General features: G+C 47.4%; 1 protein-coding gene across 1 annotated transcript; it reads left to right on the plus strand.

Moving 5' to 3' along the window:
- Positions 1-1,681: 1,681 nt before the first annotated feature.
- Positions 1,682-11,412, plus strand: HTR5A (5-hydroxytryptamine receptor 5A). Its single transcript, XM_063301897.1, has 3 exons — positions 1,682-2,649; positions 4,538-5,273; positions 11,080-11,412. Exons 1-3 carry the CDS (start codon positions 1,682-1,684, stop codon positions 11,410-11,412), a joined length of 2,037 nt encoding a protein of 678 aa, XP_063157967.1.
- Positions 11,413-13,778: the final 2,366 nt, after the last annotated feature.

A 13,778-nucleotide genomic window follows, 5' to 3' on the forward strand; every position in this document is an offset into this window, starting at 1 on the left:
TGCTGATCATCCTTTTCTCTTTCCTTCCACGTTTCCCAGAATTGTACATTTCTCCAGAGAGCTGGGTCTTCACATAATATGTCCAAAATATGATAATCTGAGCCTGCTCGTTGAGAATGAGCAAAGCTTAGGGAGTGCAGTATGTTATTACGCCAGACAGGGGAGGTCGGTATTCAACAGGTCATTGAGAAAGGTACTGTATGAGTGTGAGAAAGGAAGTTTAGTGTACATTGTTGATGTAAAGAAAAGTGAATTCACACATCCCACTACAGCATAGTGGTGGTTTGTTGAGTTTCGGCTTCGGACATGTATGAATCCAGCCACTGCACTTGTAAGTATCATTCATTGTTTAGTATGGCGTGTGAACACCCCAGCCAATGGGGGTGTTTTGAACAAACCATGTGTAAACAAGCCATGGTTTGGCACATTGTGAACAGAAGTCTCATTGGGTCAGAGAAGCAGGAGTTCAGGCAAGGGAAGAGCAGCCTTGCTCCCCACTGGTACAGGTGAAAAAAAGGGGGTAAAAGAGGTGGAGCATGCCCCCGTTGCCCCCTCCTGCACCCACATCTAAGTTTTGGGCTTACCTTCAGAACTTGAACCTGGCACGGCCCTTGGGCACCTGAAGGAGCACCAGTTTTCACAGCTACTTGCTGGTGAGTTTCAAGGATATGTTGTAGGGGAGTAGGCCTTCAATGTTGGGGGCCATTTGGGTACCCCATTTGTGGACCTCTCTTTCCAGGGAGATTTGTCTAATGCCAATGCTCTTTCTGCTTTTGAGCCTCTTTATTTTCCAGAGATTTTATCATCCAGGAACATCCATTATCTGAATCGTTTATTGCCGTGCTTACTCCGTTGTTCATAAAACTGTTTGCCGCATTAGGATTGAATTGCTTCTTTTAAAAAATGGAAAAGGAGGCGGCTCATTGGACATGGAAGAGGTGAACAGAGGTCGGATGAGGTGTCTTTGCCACCAACACTAAAAGGCACTGAGCAGAATGTGATGTCACTGTGATTAGAGCACCTCTCCCCAGCTGGGGACCTCAGCTTCCTTCATTACAACCACCCTGGTCACCAGTTGTCCTCGCTGGAGATGAGGGAAGTTAAATGTATCTGAAAAGCTGAGGTAGAGCATTAGAGAAGGGCTGAGAAGGCCCATCTGAAACCCAACGCAGCCCTGATAACTCGCTGGCTAAATTCATACCATACTGAACTAGACTTAAATGGGGTCAGATCACTGGTGGTGGTTCAGTGGGAACCACCACCAGTGATCTCACAATGCTCAGCAGGCGTTGTGTGAACCTGCCCATCCCCTTCTGCCACCATTTGATTTATTTATCTGGCGAAAGCAGGTACTGTCTGAACTCAAGCTTATTTCTTTAAAGTCAAGGTTTGAGTGGCCTGAACTCACTCCGGTTTCCCTGCCTCACACCATTTTTTTTTTTTTTTGCGTGTACTGTAATACACAAAACCCCAAAGTGCCACCAGCTAGACGCGAAGGCCTGTTGCCGCTGCGATCAACATCCCGGAAGAGGGCCAGTTTTCAGCGTCTGCGCCCAGAAGGCGGACTTGGATTCTGAATTCAGGATCCCTCTCCCTTGCGCCTTTCCCTGTCAGGAGGGCTGGAAACCCTTCCTTCGCGTGTCTTTGCGCGCGCCTCCATGTAGGTACGCTTCGCCTTGTGATGAGCGCCGCGCGTTATCTGGCAGCCTGTGGGCGACTGGGGGGGCGGGCGGGCGGGGAGCCTACATGCTGGCACGTGCGAACTTCGTCCCCTTTCCCTCCTCCACCAAAGGCGAGGGAGGAAAAGGGCGGCGGGGCACGTCCGCCGGGGTCTGCCCGAGCCCCCAGAGGCCGGCGGGCGGGCGGGCAGGCGGGCGAGCAGGCAGACGCTGCAGCTGCCGCCGCTCTCCGGAGGGAGACGGCGCAGTGCTCGGGCGCCGCGCGGGGGGCTCTCCTGGCCGGCTGGCCTGGAAACAGATCGGGCGCCGACCGTCAGCTGACGGGGCGGGCGCGTCTCGGCGTCGGAGGAGCCCGCCTCGTTTCGGTCGGCTGGGAAGGCGCCGGAGTGGAGGAGAGCGGAGAGCCCCGCGCAGGTATTCCGCTCCCGCGCCGCCGGCGGCCGGGAGGGCGGGGCTCCGGGGCGGAGGCGGGCCCCCCGCGCGATCTCCCGGGGCTCCGGGTCCCGGGTTGCCCCGGCGGCGGGGCTGCCTCTCGAAGAAGAACCCCGCGGGGGGAGGGGGCGGCGCCCGGGCGGCCGAACCGAGCGCTGCCCGCGGAGCGTGCGGGACGGCGCGGAGGTCTGGCCGGGAGCGCTCGGCAGGAGGCGCCTCCCCGGCTTCGCGGGCCGGGCTCACCGGGCGGCGCCCGCGCTGGGCGAAACGGGCCGGCCGACTCGGTCTGGACGCGCCGGCCGTGTTTGGCGCGGAAGCCCCGCCCGAGACCCCCAGCCGGCGCCCGGCGCTTCGGGTTGAACCCGGCGGCTTTCCGCTGCAGCTGCGCTTCCCCTAGGCGCCGGGCTGGGAGGGCGGCGGCTCCGCTTTGCCGATGGGAGACGGCGAACCTGGCCCATCCGGCGCCCGCCCCAGGAGGTCCGGATCCGGCTTTTGTCCGGGCCGGACTCCCCTTCCTCCGTGGATTCCGGATGGGAAAGTCCCGCCCGCCCCTCCGTCTTCAAAGTGCCAGAAGTGTTTGCGGGCGCGGGGGGAGGGGTTGCTCAAGGCTCTTCCCGGCTTCCTTTCCACTCGGCGGGGAAGAATCATAGGGTTGGAAGGGTGGAGGTCTTCTAGTCCAACCCCCTGCCCGAGGCAGGAATCCTCATACCATCTCGGACAAACGGTTGTCCATTTTTTTTCCCTGAAAACCTCCAGCGATGAAGCACCCACAACTCCGGGAGGCAAGCTGTTCCACTGCTTGGGTGTCGCCAGATGTGTGCAGAGGTGAATCCCACTGCTTTGCTCGGCGGGTCTGCTTTTCACGAGGCACCCCTTTGAAAGGCTGGCAGAGCCGGGCAGCTTGAGGAGGTGGCCCGCGATCTCTGGACCTGAAGCTAAGCTGGACCGGCCAGGCTGTGCTTGGATGGAACACCACGGGGAAATCCCAGGTCTGCAGGCTAGATGGGAAGTCCAAAGAGGAAGGTGACTGCAAGACTCTTCCATGTATTATAAACTCCCTGTATCCAAGAATGGAAGCTCTGTTGAGTTTTTAGGGAGACCGTTTTCCCTGGAATGATCCTGCCCCCCCACCTCCCACAGAACCAGTGACCTTGTGCAGCTGCCTTGTTCTTTTCCCTCTTTATCATGATGCTGGTTAAACTTGAAGCTAATGCTGCTAAATTAATACGATTCTATTGTGTGCATTTAGGCTTTCCTTATGTTAATTGATTTAGCACAAGGAAATTAAAACAATAGCCCCTAAGCAGATAGACTGTTATGGTCACAAAAAGCGTTGCTGTCCCTGGGGCTGCAGACTCTGATTTTTACAAATCTGAAAGGTTTTATTTTAAAATATTGTCTGGGAAGGTGTGGGGGAGTAGGATCTATGTTTTAATTGCATCTTCTGGGGCTTAGCTTTATGCAAGGAGGTGTGTTTTTTTGTTATTTTGAATGGAGGGGAACCTTTTCTCTTCCCAGTATTCATTACTGGTGAAGAATTACACATTCCCCAGGATGTCCCAATGGCCTCTCATCCAAATACTAACCAGGTCAGGCCCTACTTAGCTTCTAGAGATCAGCAGGGGTCAGCCAGGTGCTTCCACTTGCTGTGGCTTAATTCTCCCTCACGTTGAACTAGGACTCCTGATGACATTACATGTAGGTTCATCCACCTTTTCTGGCAGCAGTAGGGAAGTGGCTTGTTATCACATTCTTCTGAGATGTTTTTTGTTTACTTTGTAATCTTGCTTACACATTTGGGGTTTCTAGTGGTCTCCCATCCAAGTACTAACCAGATCCAGCTGTCCTTAGCTTTGGGGATCAGCCAAGGTTGACAGGATGTTGCCACATAGCTGTCAGTGATAAATTAGGCTAAATACGGTTGATCCCAGCAGGAGAAGGTGGTTTGGGAGCTACAGAACCAGGACTCCTGCTTGTGGGGGATGGATGTTCTTCTAGCTAGCAATACTCTTGAGAACATCTTGGTTCCACCTTTCTGTTTTGCATAAAAAAACATCAGTGGAACCTGTGTTTAATCTGATTTTCCGATCTTGCCAGGCGATGTAGAAAAACAGGCAGGGCAATTTCAGATGGAAGACTTCTTCTTATTAATCTAGTGGGTTTTTTTTTCCTGTAGTTTACAGGGGCTGAAATTCCAACATGGCTGTAGGATTACTTGTGGCCACATCCTTGGGGCAATTCATGCTTGCAACTGCTGTGTTGACACTGCAGGAGCCAGACGCGTGGCAGAGCACCGGCTTCTAAAACAAGGTGTACTCCCCGCTTCACTTCCTTCTTTGGGTGATATTATTGTAGGACATTAACATTAGAAGAAACCTCTCAGTCTGCCTTCATCACCTGCAGATCTTCTCCATTCATCCCTGCAGGATGGACTGGTCTGCCAACTTCACCTGTTTCTCCGCCACCACTTTGGCAGAGCCCAACTGGACCGATTCTGGACTCCTGGCCAGCCCCCCTGGCCTGGGTAGACCCTTGTCAGTCTTCAGCGTCCTTGTCCTGACTTTGCTGGCAATGCTGGGAGTTGCTACCTTCCTTTGGAACCTGCTGGTGCTGGCCACCATCTTGCGGGTGCGTACCTTCCACAGGGTGCCCCATAACTTGGTCGCCTCCATGGCCATCTCCGATGTGATGGTGGCCGCCCTGGTGATGCCCCTCAGCCTGGTCCATGAACTGTCAGGCCGTCGCTGGCGGCTGGGGAGGCTACTCTGCCAGATCTGGATCTCTTGCGACGTGCTGTGCTGCACAGCCAGCATCTGGAACGTCACGGCCATCGCCCTGGACCGCTACTGGTCCATAACGCGGCACTTGGAGTACACGCTGCAGACCCGCCGGCGCATTTCCAATATTATGATCGCTCTGACCTGGCTGCTCTCATCTGCCATCTCCTTGGCTCCGCTCCTCTTTGGCTGGGGAGAGACGTACTCCGAGGGCAACGCTGAGTGCCAAGTCAGCCGAGAGCCTTCGTACACCATCTTCTCGACCTGTGGGGCCTTCTACCTGCCTCTCTGCGTGGTGCTTTTCGTCTACTGGAAAATCTACAAAGCAGCCAAGTTTCGCATTGGATCCCAGAAAAGCAATTCTATCACTCCTGGACCCCTAGAGGTTAGTTCTTTGCCGAGCATTTTACACCCAAGCCAAAAGCTTAGCACGAGGACTTAGCATGCCCCATTTGTTTGGCCTTTGACTGACCCTTACCTGGTTTAAGTGTGGTTTACCATGTTGGTGGCCATTCTGAGCTGTTGCTCCTTGGTTCGGATTTCAGCTTAGCCATGTTCTTGCTTGTGAACCATGATATTATTATTATTATTATTATTATTATTATTATTATTATTATTATTATTATTCCTCTTATGGACTTTTTGCATAAAAATGAACTTGTGATTTATGGTTTGAATGATTAGACAGGACAGATTATAGAAAGAAAAGTATTATGACGGAACTTCAGAGAAAGAGGTTAAAGTATAATTACACTTATAACTACTGTGAAGAATATCGGAAGCCACTGCTTTGTATCTTTTTTCTATTTTTCTTTGACTTTTTTCTTTTCTTGCACTTTTTGTTTTCTCTTTCTTTCTTTTTCTCTTTTCTTTTTTACTTTATATTAGTTTGTGTTAGTTTTTATCTTCTTTTTTAAAAGTTTTAATAAAATTATATATATAATAATCTATTATGATTATGATTATTGTGCCTTCGAGTCAACATTGACTCATGGCAACTTCTTGGACAAGCCCTGCAGTTTTCTTGGCAAGGTTTTTCAGAAATGGTTTGCCATTGCCTACTTCCTAGGGCCAAGAAGTGGCTGGCCCAAGGTCACCCAGCTGGCTTTGTGCCTAAGACAGGACTAGAACTCACAGTCTCCCAGTTTCTAGCCTGATGCTTGAACCACTACCAAACTGGCTTATTATTATTATTATTATTAGATTTTTATCCCACTTTTTAAATATACAGTATATAACTCAAGATGGTGAACATACCTAATACTCTCAATACCTAATATTCTAATATTCTCTCAATCCTCTTTTGTTTCAGGATTGGGATCAAAAGTCCAACACTCCCAAATAATTTGAAATCAGAATTGGCACATAGGCTTTGTACCTGTGTGGTCTTTAATCCCATTTCCTGAAACTAGTTGGTTGGTGTTTGCCCATCATCTGAACTAGAACCGTCACCAGACGTTGAAAGAAAATCAGGTTCCACTGAAGGAGAGCCTGCCCAGATTAATCTTCTTGCTCTGCTGGCTTTTTAAGAGAAAGACAGTGTTCAGAGCAGCAGGCAGAAATCAACAGATTAAGTTTTTCCTGACTGTCCTGACCCCCACCCCCAAATCAATAAGCTGCTTTAATTCAACCAGATCAACATCAGCATCATGTATTAGTTATTCTCCATATTTTCAAACAGCAGCTTTTTCCTGCCCCCCCCCAGATATTTGGGGGGATTACATCCCTCCCAGGTTTACTTTTGGGACTGTTACACACAGCATGTATGTTATGCCCTGAACTTCAACTCTCCTGTACAATTTTTATTTATTTATTTCTCAAATTTATGCTACCGCCCATCTCCTGCCGCAGAGGGACTCAATTTTTAGAGGTTTCGTCCTCTAAAAGTACAGTAGGACATTATTAAGCCCCCCCCAAGGGTAGGCCCTTATTGCCCCTTTAGCAATAAGACCTTTCCTGCCTTGGGTTTCCTAAGCACAGCCTGGCAAGGAACACAGCTCTAGGCATGGCAAGGCATGGCAAGGCCAATACCCAAACATCTCTCTGCGTCTGATTTGTTTCCATTCATTTTGTTTGCTTCTGACCTTGCAATAGACTCCCTTGATTTCTTGCATGGTGTGACTGTTCTGGTGTGACTGGAGCTGCTCTGCCTGCCCCAGGCTGTATGGAATTGTGAAAGGCACATGCTCACGGCTTACACCCTGTGGCAGGGTTAGTGTGTGTGTGTGTGTGTGTGTTCATACATAGCTAGGGGTGGTCTCTTCTCAAACCATCACAAGTGGCCCGAGGAAATACTAAATGGGATCCAGCGGAGGACAGAGAGTTGCATAATTGGGGACACCAAGTCGGCAGAGGATGAACTTCTTGGCCGTTCTCAGGTCATCTAAAGGGGTCCAAAGAGGTAGGGGAACCTCACCTAGCTGAGCCGGAGAATTTGATCTGGATAGTACACGGATGGGAGACCACTAGGAAATCCCAGGTTGGTGAGCTCAAACAAACAAACAAACAATTGGAAGAATGCAATGGTAAAAAACCACTTCTGTTGTGTGGTCAAGAAAGCTACCTGACTCTGCAGGCCTGTGGCCAGCAACTCATCCAGCCTCGTATTTCTGCCTGCAATCGGGCAAACTGCAAGGTAGTGTTTGTACAATATCCTGAGCCGAATCTGCAGTGTGAGAATAACGACAGTTGACAAGGGCCCAGGACGTTCATTCCAGAAAGGGGTTGGTATCGCTGTGAAGCACTTTGGTGAGCTTTTCGTACATTATGCTTTTCCTGGTCCATATTCTCTTTGGGATTTGGATGAACAGGAGACTGCTTTTAAGTTGTTCAGAGGAAATAATAACTCAGTTGCAGCTCCGGCATGGTGGTGGGGGCTGCTGTCAGCTAAATTAGAGTTTTCAGTTTCCCTGTCCATGACTGCCTGTTGATCTAGAGCAGTGTTTCTCAACCTTAGCAATTTTAAGGTGTGTGGACTTCAACTCCCAGAATTCCCCAGCCAGCAAAGCTGGCTGGGGAATTCTGGGAGTTGATGTCCACACACCTTAAAATTGCTAAGGTTGAGAAACACTGATTAGTGCCTGGAAATAGGTCTTCAGCTGTAAACCAATAAATGATTTCTCCCCAAAACAATGACTTATTTCGACCATTTGTGGGTGTGGGTGTGATTAGGTAGAGGTTTCTGGCCTCCTATTCCTGCTAAGCATGGCAAAGATAACACGAGCGTAATCTTCTTGGGAACAAACTCAACTCTACAAACTAATTGTTTCCCTTCCTTCCTTTTTCTTAATTGAAAAGCTACTCTGGAGACCGAGATTGACAGGGCTGAGACTGCTTAATCTTTTGTCTGCAGTGGTTTATCCCTTCAAAATCACCCTTTCTTTCACCTGCAGGAGAAAAGATAGCAGGGCTTGATATACTTTTCTGTTTAATTAAAAAAAACAACTCCCAAATCTTACTGAGTCTTATTTGACCTTAAGTTCACCTTAGTTTGTATGTTGGTTTTCATTCTGGCCAGATGGAGCATCTCGGGGTTGCACTGTAAGAAAGTCCCTTTATTTTGGTAGCTAATTAGCATTTAGGGAATTTTAAAAGCCTCCCCCTTTCAGTGTCTCTGTGTATGAACTCCATAAATCTCTGGTTGGCTCTGTGTTTGTACCCAGAAATCCCATTGGAAATATCCTTTTACTTGGAATGTATCTGTTGATCCTCTTTTTGGCCTGTTGTCCAGGTTGAGACATCAGCTGGCTGCCAAAAGCTTCTCTCAGCCTCTCAGCTCTAGGCAGAAGCTGGAACCTGACCCCTGTCAAGGCAGCTGTAACCCACCCCCTGGCATTCAAGAACTTCAGACCTTAATCTCAGGATACCAGGCCACAAGACGAAAGTCCTGTGGCTGGGATTTAATGTTGGATTAGCATCTCTGACATGTGGGGTGTTGTGTAGCAGAAAGCCTTGACTTCCTCCATTCTTGGGTGATAGAATCAAATAATATCACAAAGCCATCAAGCAGGCTGCCAGTGGGGGGGAGCTGTGCAGGCAATGAGAGGTAGGTGGAGGCTGCCCTCCCCATGCAGACTCAGCACATCTGGGGGTGGATGATGACAGCACAGGATTAGAATTGCGATTTGTACCAAGAGCTGGGGAGACCCACACTCAGCCTTAGCCTCATGGAAGCTCCCTGGATGACTCTCAGCCAGTCACTCTCAGCCCAAATGTGTTGCAGGGGAAAATTAGAGGCAGGGGAGTTCTCTAGGCTGCCCTGAGCTGCTAGAGGTCATGAATAAAATGCACAATCATAAAGAAACTGCATTTACATGGTAAGGAATACAGGTAGTCCTTGCTTAACGACCACAATATAGACCGAAATTTTGGTTGCTAAGTGAAGTGGTCATCAAGTGAATCTGACCCAATTTTACGACCATTTTTGCAGCAGTTATTAAGCAAATCACCATGGTCATTAAGCCCATTGATTTTTGCTTGCCAGAAGCTGGCCAGGAAGGTCAAAAATGGTGATCACATGACCATGGGATGCTGCGATGGTCATAAATGTGAACTGGTTGTCAAGTGCCCAAATTGCAATCACGTGACCATAGGGACACTGCAGTGATCATAAGTGTGAGCACCAGTTGTAAGTCGGTTTTTCAGCACCATCGTAAGTCTGAACCATCACTAAACAAATGGCCATTAAGTGAGGACTACCTGTAGAGGGTTCATTCAGATGGTGGAAAAGGAAGCATATATAAATGATAGCAGAGGCATTCTGGGATTTTCCCAGTGGATCACAGGAACTATGGCAATGTTTCTCATGCTACAGATTTCTGCTGTTTGATGTTGCAGTCCACTTGATCCAAGCTTCCTAGAAAAACATGTCCTTCTGCCCACCAGGTAGCATCTCTCTGCTTTCCCATAGCAACTCTGTTTGGTTTCTGTAGGAAGTTGCTGTCATTTAAGCTTTGGGGGATGAATGCTTCCTCCCCCCCCCCCCCCCCGCTTCAGTTCCTGAAGGGAAGAGACCCCAGAAGTCCCTGGCAACTGAGTCAGAAGAGCTGTGCGGCAGTTTCACTCTTGTTGCAGAGACGTTTTTGCAGAAACGAAAAGATCAGTTGGGAGAATATGAAGACAGGCCAAGAGGCGGTTCTGATATATTTGCTGTTAATGAATCAACTAAAACTATGTAAGCACGGCTTGATAGCTCGCCTCAGCGTACATTAAGTAAATCATTCTTTTATTATTACTGGAATTGATTGATTGATGTATAATTAAGCGGGAGTATGCCAGATCAGAGAATCAGGAGGCATTACATTTTCTTTGAATGCTCCAATGCATTGTTTTGCTGGTTCCTCATAAGGAGCTCTGGTTCCTGGTTTAAGCCAGTAAACACTATAATAAATATCATTCAGACATTACAGTTAATATCCTAAGAACATGTCTTGGGGAATGAGATAACATGAAATCATACGTGGAAATTACAAGCCAGCGTGCCTTGTGAACTTCCTATGTGGGTCCTGCGTTTGCTCCTGCTTCTGCAGGAAGTTTGGTGTGAGAAGGATTGTGTGAAGGGATAGGCCATTGACTTTTCTGCCCATCGTTGCCACATCCATCACTCACAGAACCTTGTAGCCTTTGCTGATTCTCCACTTCTCCGAAGACGAAAATACTCAGCTCCTGGCAAAATACACAGGACTAATCTGCATGTATTAGACAGCATTTTATTTGTTTGTTTGTTTAACAAATTTCTATAGCCTCCCATCTCACAAAAATGCCTCTGGGCCGCTTACCAGCAGAATAACCATTAAATCCCTATCGCAGTACAAAAAACGTCAGACACAAGTAACAACATAAAAACATAAAGGAGTAAAAACATAAAAGAACCCCAAGATAGCGGGAGGATGACCTTCATTTAGCTTCATTCAACCGCGTTGCAGGCTCCCTGCTCCCCCTATTTAGAAATAAAAGAGAGCTGAGGTTGGATGTGTTGCTCCTGACACATGCTAGTAGCATCCATATGAACTGCCCACGTGCAACAAGGCATCTCGACGTCCTTGTTTGCTCACAAGACTGGTAGGGCTGGCTGCAGATAAAGCTCTGTTCCATGGAATCTTATCCTCTGGCCAGGACATGCTTTCACCCTCAGCAGTAGAGCAAATGGGCTAGCAAAGCAGTGATCTAAAGATCGTATTTCTATTCCACAGGTCAAGGGGGCTTCCCAGCATCCACAGATGGTGTTCACAGTCCGCCATGCCACAGTGACGTTCCAAACGGATGGGGACACTTGGCGGGAGCAGAAAGAAAGGAAAGCTGCACTCATGGTGGGCATCCTCATTGGTGTCTTTGTGCTGTGCTGGATTCCCTTCTTTATTACTGAACTCATCAGCTCCCTCTGCTCCTGTGACATCCCACCAATCTGCAAAAGCATTTTTCTTTGGCTGGGGTACTCCAATTCTTTTTTCAACCCTTTGATCTATACAGCGTTCAACAAGAATTACAACAATGCCTTTAGGAATCTATTCTCCAGACAACAATAAACAATGCCTGGGGAAAGGACAGTTCTCTCTGAAGATTCATTCTCCCATGCATCCTCCAGAGAAGGAGGAAAAAGTCCTGGAGTAAACATTGGTTGTGTCCAGTTGAGCTGTTGATCCCAATTGATCTTAATATCCCTGTTAGTCCTCTGTTGCTGTAGGACGGTGTTTCTCAACCTTGGCAGCTTGAAGATGTGTGGACTTCAACTCCCAGAATTTGAAGCTGGCTGGGGAATTCTGTGAGTTGAAGTCCACACATCTTCAAGCTGCCAAGGTTGAGAAACACTGCTGTGGGAGATTATTGAAGTCAGTCGCTGTTTTGTTCAGACACAGGATTCTCCCAGCACTCATACAATGATATTTTGTGATTGGGATAGCCTGATTTTTCTTCTCAGCTCAGCTGCACTTACTAATGTTGTGTGGAATGTCATTCTATGACTTTCATGGCCACCAAGAGAATCACAGAACCTGGGACATCATCTGTAATGTGACGTCTGCTCCGTATGTGAGAGAAATCTGTTCTTCTTTGTAACTCTGTGGAGAATACATATCTCATAAATGTATTGCTCAGTATGTAAGTACGGTATTCAAATAGTCATTCAGAGAGGGATGGAAAAGGATTGAGAGAGAATGAGTTACCCACTTTGCACGTGCTTTTTGTCAATTTAGTACTTTCTTCTTCCATTACATCAGAAATGGGGGATTTATAACCCCTCAGATGTAGTTGCTGAACTACAATTCCTGGCAGCCTTAGCCACCATAGTTATTGGGAAAATAACTGGAAGTTATAGTTCAGCCACATCCGAAGAGCCATGGATTCTCCACTCCTGTGTTACTGTACCATGCACATTGGCTAAGACACCAAGAGCCAAACATCTGGTTCTGTGCAGCCAACCAAGCTTTGCATGGACTTTCTCAAAAGTCAAAGCCATTCCAGGTCAGGGCTTCAGGGCAAGTCACTAAGGAGATTTTGAAAGTACCGTGTGATCTAATTTGTGAATGAGGATGGGCTGTCCAGAGTGGGTGACAACACTGACACCTTCAAGTCAAGCTTGGCTCCTGGTGATTGCAACCATTCATTCAGTTTTCTTGGCAGGATTACAGAAGTGGTTTGTCTTTGTCTTCTTGCAAGATGGATGGATGGATGGATGGACAGACTTCAAGTTCCCAGTCAGTTTTAAAACATATTGGGCAAAAGTCATTTGTCCCCTACAGCCCCAAATGTAATTAGAACTAGGTATTTGAATACATTTAATCAAAAGTGCCATTAGTGCTGATTTCTGCGAACAGTGAAGTGTACCTAGATTGTTTTTGTGTTTGAAAAATGTTTATTTACAGATACGAAAAGTACATGGGCTTGGATGCTGGAAGAAGAGGTTGTACCAAGCCTGGGCAATGTTATTCTAACAGCAGCCCTCCAAATCCACAGCAGCCCTGTATCTCCCCAGGTTCTCCTTTATAGCTGATATCTCTTTGGCTGGTGCTCTTTTCTCAGTAAAACAGCTTCTCCAACTTGGTGCCCTTCAGCTGTATTGGGACAATTACTACAATTTTCAGCGCAGCACCAGACTAAGCAAATCTGGAAAAAAAAGTCGTGATGAAACTGTTTTATATAATGTGTGAAAGACCCTTAATTTGAAATATGAATTCAAATGAGAAGAAAGAACATAAAGAAAAGTGATAGATCATTAGCACTGATAGAACCTCTGCAGAAATTGACCAACAATATGAAATATCAATCAACCAATCCCAACTACGTCATTTTCTAACATTTGCGGAATTCTAATGTTTCATAGGCACTGAAATCTGTTTCTATTTCTTGCTAGTTTCTTTTTTGTCTTTCGTTTTCTAAAAAACTCTCCACAATATTGAATGAAGTATGAAAGCTCCAACATGGATAACTGAGAGATTTTAAGAGAACATGTATCAGGAATCCTGCAACACATCTGCTCAGTAGCAAAGAGCCAACATTACACATGTCCAGACATCTTATTTCATATTTCCCATGGCCAACCCTGCTGAGTGTTTCTGTAAATAGATCTAGAAGTGATACATAGACCCCACTCTTCAACCTTATTGGGTTTAAAGAGTTAAAGGTCCAGCTCAAGGTAAGAGATTCATGGAAGCTTTCAACAAAAATACAATACTGTAGGGCCAGGTTATCAGGACCATGGACAGCTCCCGCAGACCCAGACACGAGGCCACCTTGGATGGTGCATCTGAAGCAAGCTGTGGCCTCCAAATGCTGCCCAGCAGTAGTCTTAAACCTCTTGTAGGCTTACTCTGAGGAACATCAACTTCCCTTCAGCCTATCAAGAAAAAATAATAAAGTGGCCATCTCCTCTTCCTCACATGTTGGTTCTGAAGAT

Source organism: Candoia aspera, chromosome 4 (assembly GCF_035149785.1).
Source record: "Candoia aspera isolate rCanAsp1 chromosome 4, rCanAsp1.hap2, whole genome shotgun sequence".
Classification (NCBI taxonomy): domain Eukaryota; kingdom Metazoa; phylum Chordata; class Lepidosauria; order Squamata; family Boidae; genus Candoia; species Candoia aspera.